This window comes from Heloderma suspectum, chromosome 1 (genome assembly GCF_057233095.1).
Source record: "Heloderma suspectum isolate Gila_16-S chromosome 1, 16-S_ref, whole genome shotgun sequence".
Taxonomy (NCBI): Eukaryota; Metazoa; Chordata; class Lepidosauria; order Squamata; family Helodermatidae; genus Heloderma; species Heloderma suspectum.
This window is the reverse complement of record NC_139458.1, coordinates 187,394,233-187,403,526: the sequence shown is the minus strand read 5'-3', so window position 1 is coordinate 187,403,526 and position 9,294 is coordinate 187,394,233. Positions and strand designations below refer to the sequence as shown.

General features: G+C 45.0%; 1 protein-coding gene across 3 annotated transcripts; it reads right to left on the bottom strand.

Moving 5' to 3' along the window:
- Positions 1 to 3,524: 3,524 nt before the first annotated feature.
- LOC146358520 (uncharacterized) lies at positions 3,525 to 8,382 on the bottom strand. 3 transcript variants are annotated; one of them, XM_084812856.1, is made up of 4 exons: positions 8,262 to 8,343; positions 7,973 to 8,091; positions 6,009 to 6,115; positions 3,525 to 5,657 (listed from the first exon to the last, which is right to left on the bottom strand). In XM_084812856.1, exons 2-4 carry the CDS (start codon positions 7,995 to 7,997, stop codon positions 5,424 to 5,426), a joined length of 366 nt encoding a protein of 121 aa, XP_084668982.1. In that variant the 5' UTR covers positions 7,998 to 8,091; positions 8,262 to 8,343; the 3' UTR covers positions 3,525 to 5,423. The 3 variants fall into 3 exon arrangements, 1 of the variants encoding a protein (XP_084668982.1); XR_014784720.1 differs by lacking the exon at positions 6,009 to 6,115 and having other exon boundaries at positions 8,262 to 8,382; XR_014784719.1 differs by lacking the exon at positions 6,009 to 6,115 and having other exon boundaries at positions 7,973 to 8,343.
- Positions 8,383 to 9,294: the final 912 nt, after the last annotated feature.

Genomic DNA, 9,294 nt, shown 5'->3' with positions numbered 1-9,294 from the left:
ACCCGACTGCAAAATACAGGGGCTGAGGCTCCTGCTACTGGCTGCCCTTTCTCCTTCTGCTGTGTGTATTCTTTATTGAGCAGTACATATTAACTGGCTACTCCCCTACTGTGAATGAAACAGGGCTTCTGATATTATGAATGGGAAAAGGAGGCTACTTATGTGAAAGCAGCCCTCCTGCAAATGGGGAAAAAGAGGGAGTGGGGAGTAGGGAGGAACAGCCCCACCTCTTGACCACCTCACTGCCAGGTCACGGAGGCACGCCCAGGATTTAATGCAGAGGGACTGGGCGTACTGCAGGAGAACTGTTCCAGAGCTGCATTTAAGAAAAACAACGGAGTAAAAGGACTTCCTGAAAATGTGCAGTTTTGGGGACGGATGCTGAGGGATGGCAGCAGATTGGCAACAGTGTCATCTGTCGCAAATGACCCCAATGTGCTCTACCACAGATTGGCACCTGGACTGGACAGCCCTTCAAATAGAGGATACCTTCAGATAATAGACTGGCCTCTGTAAAGTAGGACATGTGGACTTGGTTTGTACATAACACTAACCCATGGTATCTTGTCCTCCCCAGGGTTTGTCCAGGAGAACATCGAATAAACCATGGTTTGTCTTCTCAGTCCCTGGGTTGTATCCCAAATACCTTGGTGGCATTGTAGTACTAGCATTTAGAGTGGCTGTTTTGTTGGACCACTCTTGTCTGCCGCCTCTGTAGCCTTTAATATAACAATAACCCATAGGTTAAATAACCCAGAGTTCACAACCCAACAACAAACCACAGGCTCTCTTTCTGGGTTGTTCCTGGTTAACAAACCATTGCTTGTTAGTGTGGCTGGGTTTGCACAACACTGCAACCTGGAATTCAACAACCCATGGGTTAAATAAACCATGGGTTAGTGTTATGTGTGAACCAGGTCATGACCACCCTAATTCCATGTGGTTCTCCACTAATTGTTCCCCCTACTTCTTTTCAGGAAACATGATGGGGGCTGGTGGCATTCCCCCTCTCACCCATCCCACAGCAGGTCCCAAAGTTCGCTCCACAACAAGGGGCTCCAGTAGGGCAAGTGGGGTTATAATTACATGTACAGATTGTCACAGCTCTAGCTTAGGCAGAGCATTTCAATGATAGAATTTTAAAAGGAATTTGCTTAGTAGCCAGCAGACAAAGAAAACAGCAAGCCTCACAGATAATGTCAGCAAACCAGCATTACGAACATTTTTTAAAAGCTTATCTTTTTACAAAGTTCTAATTAAGAAACAAAAGAGATCACATCAAAACCATCATACATGCAAGTCTACTACTCATTATGTTTTTAATCTTTGTAGCGAATGATATTTCAAATAATGTATATGTCTTTATGACATACTGCATAGCATTGAATTTTAAACATTTATGCATCTGTCAAACAAGCAAAATAGCAAGATATAGACATGGGAAATGAATAACTGTAAAGAATCATGAACTTAAAATGTCTCTTTGCTATTGATGCAAGCTGCTTTGGAAGACAATGGGCAGGTTTGCATGATTACTTTCAGCCACAGTTGCGTAAATAAGCTACCATGGTTTGCAGCATGTGCTGGGTACCAGTGGGCACCCATTCTGTAACCCAATCCACACTAGTAGATTGTCGTGTCATCCAAACCTGGTAAGGGTGAGTTGTTCACATAGTTCTGGGTTGGCACCCAGAACCCATGGGCTATTTCTGGCATGTGCTACAAACCATGGTGGCTTACTTAAGCCTCTGTGGCTGAAAATGATCATGCAGGGGGTTGGACTCGATGGTCTTATAGGCCCCTTCCAACCCTACTATTCTATGAAACCTATCAATAATTGTCTGAAATGCAGGATAAAAATACAGTAAAAATACAGTAAATGAATAAATAGATCAAACAGAGTATAATAGAACACAGATTACAGATGACAAAATTCTTATTTATATCATAATGTTGCTCCAAGAAATTAATAAATGGCAACCAATGTGTCAGGGTGGACACTGAGCCCATAGAATCCCAGAGTAGTTCTGATTCTGAGGAAGAGCAGTCGCTCCTGGGAGAGGAGCGTGCTCCTCTTTCCCAGGACCAACAGCTGACGGAGATTCCTCCCACCAGCATTCCTAGTTTAGTTAGCAGTCCAGGGAGTGACCGAGCACAGATAGCAGACTTGGTGGATGCGCAACACAGACGCAGAGAGCGGCGCCAGATGGAGGGCGCGGAAAGGAGGCGTAATGCCAGGTTGGTGCACAAACAACGGCTGCGCCCAGAGGCTCCAAGGGAAAAGGGGAGGGACTCTCCCTAGTCCTTAAGTTCAGGGGTCTGCCAGTGATTCCCTTTCAAACGGGGACCAACTGTTCCAACTTAGGGCATAGGTACTCTGCTGCTCATATCTAGTTGCTAACAGTAGAGTTATTAAGTTGTAAAAGTGGAATAAAGCTTTGAAAAGAATCCCTTTGTCTGTGTCTGGACTTGGCTACTGGATTAGACTGAGAGAGGCCTCCAAGGAGCCCTTGACACAATGTAGCTCAGAAGTTTGTGTTTTCTTCTCCCTTCTGTCAATTTCACAATATCTGCAGATTTTCTCATTTTTCACAATCATTCTCTAATAGCAGGAGCAGTTGGTTTATGCCATTTGGAGGTCATCACGTTTTTAAAAGAGATTTCATATATGAGCTTGATGCTCCTTAATTTTATTATGCATATATCATAATCCATATTTATCAGGTAAAAAAGGAATGTCAGAATTGGTCGTCAGTTTGATTATGTGAATAAAAGTCAGCTCGGGATCCACCTTTGGGTTGGATCCCGATTTATGCAGGATCAGCTGAGCTGATAGAAGTGGACTTCCTCACCCCTCCTTCCCATGGCAGCCTCCCCAGCCCCCTGGAAATGCTACACAGAGACCCAGTTCACACATAACAACTACCCATCGGTTGTGGGGATGGACGAAAGTCCTTTACCTGATCCCGAAGCTTGCTTCGCCGTGGGAGGGAGGCGCTCCGTCCCTCCCCCCAAAATTCTGGCTGGGGGGAGGCGCCCCATCCCTCCCCGCCGAAATTCTGGCCGGGGGGGGAGGCGCTCCATCCCTCCCCACCGAAATTCTGGCCGGGGGGAGGCGCCCCGTCCCTCCGGCCGCGAAACCTCGTCTCCTGCTGTCTCCTGCCGGGAAGCAAATGGCGGCGGCCATAGCCGCCGCCGTTTGCATCCCTGCAGTCAGCCGTGACAGGCTATGTAAATGTTTACGTAGCCTATCACGGCTGACTTAAAAAAAAAAAAAAAGCGTGTACACAAATGGCGGCGCCCATGGGCACTGCCATTTGCGTTCCTTATTTTGGCACGTGTAGTCTACATAAATATTTACATAGACTATGGCGAAAATAACGGCAACGCTATTTGCGTTGCCCTTATTTTCACCGTAGTCTATGTAAATGTTTACATAGACTATACGTGCCAAAATAAGGAACGCAAATGGCGGCGCCCATGGGCGCCGCTATTTGCATACGCGCTTTTTTTCCTTTTTTTTTTCAAAGTCAGCCGTGATAGGCTACGTAAACATTTACATAGCCTATCACGGTGTTTTTTAAAAATCTAGCCGTGATAGGCTACGTAGATCTTTACGTTTGCTTGTTTTTTGTTTTACTTGGAAATGGCGGCGGCGGCAGCCGGTCAGAAGATCGGCTGACGATGACAACGAACCGCCGCCGGAGCTGCCACCACCAGGGACATTCGACCAAGGTAAGTCCCGTCCCGGGGGGGGCGGGGGGGCAGACCGTTTCTCCACCAATTTCGGGGGGCCGAATGCGCTGGCATTCGGCCTCCCCGAGATTCGTGGAGAAATTTTCTGACATCCCTAATCGGTTGTTTAAACCATGGGTAGTTGGCACTGTGTCGGAGTGAGTGAGAGTGCTGCCTCCCAATCATTTGCCTGCTTCTGCTTTTTTCTGCTTTAGTAACCAACCCAGGAACGCCCCATACCTGGGTTGTGCTCTGTGACGTCCAAATCCAGCACTCTGGGTTGTTGAGGAAGAAACAACCCAGTTTTAACCCAACAACAAACCATGAGTTAAAACTCTGGGTTGTTTCTCCCACGCCCATAGTGCTGGGCTTGGACGTCACAGAGAAACAACCCAGGAGTAGGACCTTCCTGGGTTGTTTACCAAAGTGGAAAGAAAGCAGAAACTGTGGTATGTGGGGGAGAGGGATCCCTCAAAATCAGGCAGAGGGACATTCTGCAAGCAGAGCCCTTCTTCTCATGGAAAGTCCCTTCGTCTTGCGGAAGGCAGTTCCTGGATCCAACCCTTTGTCAACATGTATCTTGAGTATTTTTACAGATTTTTTTTAGCTGAGTTCCTCTAAGGTTAATACAGGAACAAGCTGCTGAGCCTTTTATAAAGATCTGCTCCCAAACTTCCTGAACAATCACAGTACTGGTAATAGTTTCCCATTTGGATTTAAAAGTTATTTCCTGCCCGATCTTCTAGTTCTAATAAAATGGGAGCTATTTTTGACAACAACACTTTGTTGACTTGGTTTTTTTATAATTATTTAATGTCTGTGCATAATGATGCACAGACATGAAATTACAATGGCTGGTTTCTTAAATTACTTAAAAATAAAAATAATAAAAAAAATATAACTGAACTGGAAGTAGCCAACATGCTGTTATTCTGCTGGGTGAATAGATGAAGCACAAATCAACATATCTTTTTCACTGACCAATATGTAAATATTCCATAATAAATATTGAATAATCCAAGGTAATTATTACATTAGGTAACATGTAATTACATATGACATTATTACAAGTATTACCTAACCCTAATTAATTGGTATGCAAGCCGATACGTATGCAAATGTTGCACTATCCAAATAGATACTACCCAGCCTGGTGCTCCAAAAACCCGGGAGGTGGTTCTGTGTCTTTAGATAGGAACTGCAGGATTTTTGAATTTTAAAACCACACTCTGCAGAATAAATTCGAAAAAGAGTGGCTCTTAAAGAGATAGTTCCCCATTTACTCTGCAGTGTCTACACATTCAACTGGCTCTACCACTAGGGAAGGTTTGTCCCAGAGAAGCCTAGTCATTGGGAGCACTGTGGATTCTCTTTCAGGGTTCTATGGGCCTTACACCACAAATTAACTAGTTTCAAATTCACTTAGTTGTCTTGGCTTCCCCAAAGAACTCAGGGAACTGTAATTTTATGAAGGTCCTGAACAGTCTTCTTACACGTCTCCAGCCCCCTCACAGAACTACAGTTTATAGGTTTCTTTATTTGGGAAGCATGGAAGTTAAACCTTCTTAATACTGGTTTAAATTTGTAGCATTGGCATGTCCATGAATAATTGTACTGATTTCATTTTTACTTTATATTATTTTTGTTTATTTTTACAGAATTGAGAACTTGAGCATATGTACACCAGCCTAAAATCCCGCATTTAAAAGGGGGCTTTCTGCTTCCGTTTTCAGTGCAGGATCACAACGGACTCCCTTTACATGTGTTTCCTTCCCCCCCTCCCCTTTCCCCTCCTTCTTCCCCTTATCTGAGTCTTCCATACGTTTCACTGGTCCAGCTCTTCTTCCAGCAGCTTTTCCTTTTTCACGGAGGAACTCAAGTAGAACACAAGCAGGGTAATTTAATAGCTCATTATCTCTTATCTATTTAAAAACAGAAGAAAGGTCATTTAGTGCAGGAGGCACCCTGAAGGTTCACGACGTCATCTAAAGGGCCTGCAAACTTCCCTGAGTGAGCAATCTCAATAGCAGGATAAAAGCTCTGTATGAAGAAGCCCCTTAAGGCAGAGTCTAGGGTGGTTAAGTGGGAGATCAAGAAATGGAAGAAAGCAAGGATGTTACTTTATTTTATTTTTTTTTGCCACTGCTCCCATGCCATGAATAGCAGAAGACAGGGCCAGCCTCAAGGATTAGTATAGATGGGCACCTGCTGAGGGCCCACACCCCAGGAGAGGCCCACTGTCAGGAGCCCCCTGGAGTAGCTCCTCCTCTTACCATGGCAACCTGCTTGTTCTCCTGTCTCTCGTTCTGGCCCAGAAGGTAGTGGTGGTGAGGAGGAGAAGCAAGACACGCCACTTCCTGCGTGCTCCCTGGCTCTTGGCCTGTCAAGCAAGCCAGTGGGAGTAACGATGAGAAAGAGGATGAGAAGCAAGAGCAGCTGGGGACCATGGTGGAGAGAAGGTGGACTCACTGAGGGAGGGGGCCCAGGGAGGGGGTCTTGCCCAAGGGCCCTCAAGAACCTGGTGCCAGCAATGGCGGGGGATTCAGGTCACGTAGTGGCATTCACTGCCACAGGATGTGGAGACGGCCAGTGGCTTAGATGGCTTTCAAAGGGGATGAGAGAAATTCATGGAAAATAAGGCTATCAGTGGCTACGAGTTGTGATAGTGAAATGCTCCCTCCAGCATCAGAGGCAGTACGCCTCTCTATACCAGTTGCTGGGGAACATGAGTGGGTGGTGCTATTGCACTCATCCCGTTTTTGGATTTTCCAGAGGCATCTAGTTGGCCTGTATGGGTAACAGGATGCTGGACTAGATGGGTCTTTGAACTGATCCAGCCCAGTGCTTGTTACGTTCTTTGTGGGGCTGTGCTCTAGCAGCCTGACAAACGGGGCCTAAACAAGCATTACTTTAAATCTGTAGCAGCTACATCTTTTTAAATGTTTTACTTTAGAGTAGGCACAGGGCCCCTGATCTGGATTAGGACCTGAACATGGGGCATAGGGGGGCTTTTAAGATCTGGCTTGGGTCCCCTGCACCAACTCTAGAGTAAATATGGGGTGGGGGAGACATAGCTGCTAGATGCAGATATAAAGTAATATCTGTTTTTGCCCACAGATGAAGATTTCTCGTCTTTATTTATTTCCATGCCAGAAAAAACCTGTCTGGCTAATTGCTTTGTGTGGGCCTATTCTTAAAGCTGCAGGACTAGAGAAAAAAGCAGTGATCCTATGAGAGGGCTAGAGGAGGGAGCTGATCTCCTGTCCCTAGACCTGAACTTTGTCTAGTTCTGTTATTACTGCTAGCTCAGTAGCAGTGTTCACTTCCCCTATCAAGAAGTACTAGACATTAAAAGCGTTGATGTTCTTGTTTGGCTGATGTTACAAAAATAGATAATGAATTTTGACAATGTGCACTACAATGGAAACCTAGTCAGACAGATATGTGTGCGTGGGGGCATTTGTTTTGCACCCGTGGGACCCACTGCCGGCATAACAGGAAGCTGGCACTTTCAAGAGCAACCCCAGAAACAAGCCAAAATGCTAGTTTCCAAAACAGGAGAGGTCAGCAGAAGTCCCTTCTACACCTCATTTATTGATAGATGGTTTATCTTTATTTCTTAGATACGCAATAATCCTTCAGTATTGCTAACAGCGATCTTTTTGGAAGGATTTGTTTTTGTATGATTGCTTATTTTATGAAGACCTGTCTTCACTGATAACAAGGTTCAGTTTGACTTGTAATATGCATACTGCATTTTCTCGTCTTCTTTGGATTTACATTTTTATGTTGTTTGGGGCGGGGTGAGTGTGTGTGTGTGTGTGTGTGTGTCTGTCTGTTTGTCTGTCTATACACACCCACCACTCATGCTTCTGAAGCAACCCTGGAAGCCCTAATTCCCAGAACAGCTCCCCTCTGCAAGCTCCATGGACGTGTCCTGTTCCTGAAATGAGCATTTTGGCTCATTTCTGATGGCTGCAGGATCCACTAGCTTTCTGTGCAGGCGGTGGGTCCTGCTGACATGTGGGCAATGTTGGATAGTGCCCAATATATTTACAAGCTTTCCAGCGAAGAGAGTCAAACTGATTTCTAAATTGTGGGCACCTTTTTTCTTTGGCAATTCCTCAGTATCAGGCCTAGCCATTGCTTTTGGATTGCCTTCCGCTATCTGTCTTCCTTGTATGATACTCAGGAATGTGACCTTTTCTAAATGAGGAAACCAAGGAATCGCACTGACCTGTTGATGGCCCATTGGCTGTCATGATCACCAGGCTACTTGTTTTTCAGCTGTCAGGATAACAACAGGTGCTGAAGACAAGGAGGAAGTCACCCCTGGATTCTGGGATGACACCGTATCTGAGAGAAAGAACCAAGCCTCTGTGATGTGAATAAACCACTACATCCGAAAACCACCACCCCTCATGTTCTATACTATAAACCAGGGAACAGTTGCTCTTGTAAACATCGCATAGTAACTGGTACCGAGTTGGTTCTCCAGAGCGTCTTTTGACAAGTGTGTCTCATACCGTTTATAAATTATCTTCCCTATTTACACTGCTCCTAGTAGATAAACGGTTCCCAAAGAAAAGAAAGGGAAGCAGTGGTGGTATTTATTGTGGCTGGCATAAGATAAATACAAAAAATGCTATAAAGACGAGAGCATGTTGCCTTATGTAACTTTTGCACTGTTTATATAAGCACCCAAAAAGGAGAAAAAGGAAACAGTTGTTTCCTGCATGTAATGCTCGCTTTGTCATTTTCCTGACAATTTTATACAACAAATTGCTAACCTTTATTCTGCTTTGTGGGAGGGTGTGTGTGGGGGGGAGTCTTTAAACAAAATGCATGGCTGTTTTTGAGGTAGACTTTTCCTCTGTTTTTGATGTTATTTTTGCTTTTGATGGCTCCACGCTCATTAGCCTGTCCTATATTCACACAGGTAGACAAGAATTTGTGTTTGCTTTTCCCGTTCCCCACCCACCCCTGAAACCTCTCAGTTCTTCATTACACTGTTCCAGTGGAAGGGAGCTGTGACTGGTGAATTTTATTTCTACTTTTTGTAGACAGCAGGAACAATACCGGTCATTAAAAAGACAAAACACAGTAAAAACAACCATTGGAAATTGAGGACTAGAACATGCATGTCAGAGATCAACAATGGGGTGAGTTCGTAAGGCACTATGGTCAACTGGGTTTCTTCAGACACATTTTATTCTTGGAATGAGAGATGACAGATAAGGACTTCATGAACCCACAAAAGAAAGCCACCATGGCAGCAGAAAAGGAAAACCTCTCCCTATCTGTGTCCAGTTTTGAGAGGCTTAAGAAGCTGTCTACCCTAGGACAATGATGTGGCACCTTGTCTTGCAGCCTTATTGGTCTCTCTCTAGTCATGATTTCACCCTGCTTCATGTTACCAGAATCTCCTCCCTGGTTCTGTTCTTCAAACCCAAAGCTCACACAGCTTCCTATAGACTTGCACACTTCTGCAACCCTCTCTCCTAGACCTAAGCACAGATGTACCTTCTGCCTCCCAAACTCCATTACCGCCGCCACCTC

Bases quoted from the DNA above. Each gene is read 5' to 3' on its own strand.
- LOC146358520 (XM_084812856.1), bottom strand. From the start codon at position 7,997: ATGACAGCCAATGGGCCATCAACAG. The intron at 6,116-7,972 runs GTCAGTGCGATT...CTTGCTTGACAG, and splicing joins AGCCAATGGGCCATCAACAG to GCCAAGAGCCAGGGAGCACG. The intron at 5,658-6,008 runs GTAAGAGGAGGA...GTTTTTAAATAG, and splicing joins AGAACAAGCAGGTTGCCATG to ATAAGAGATAATGAGCTATT.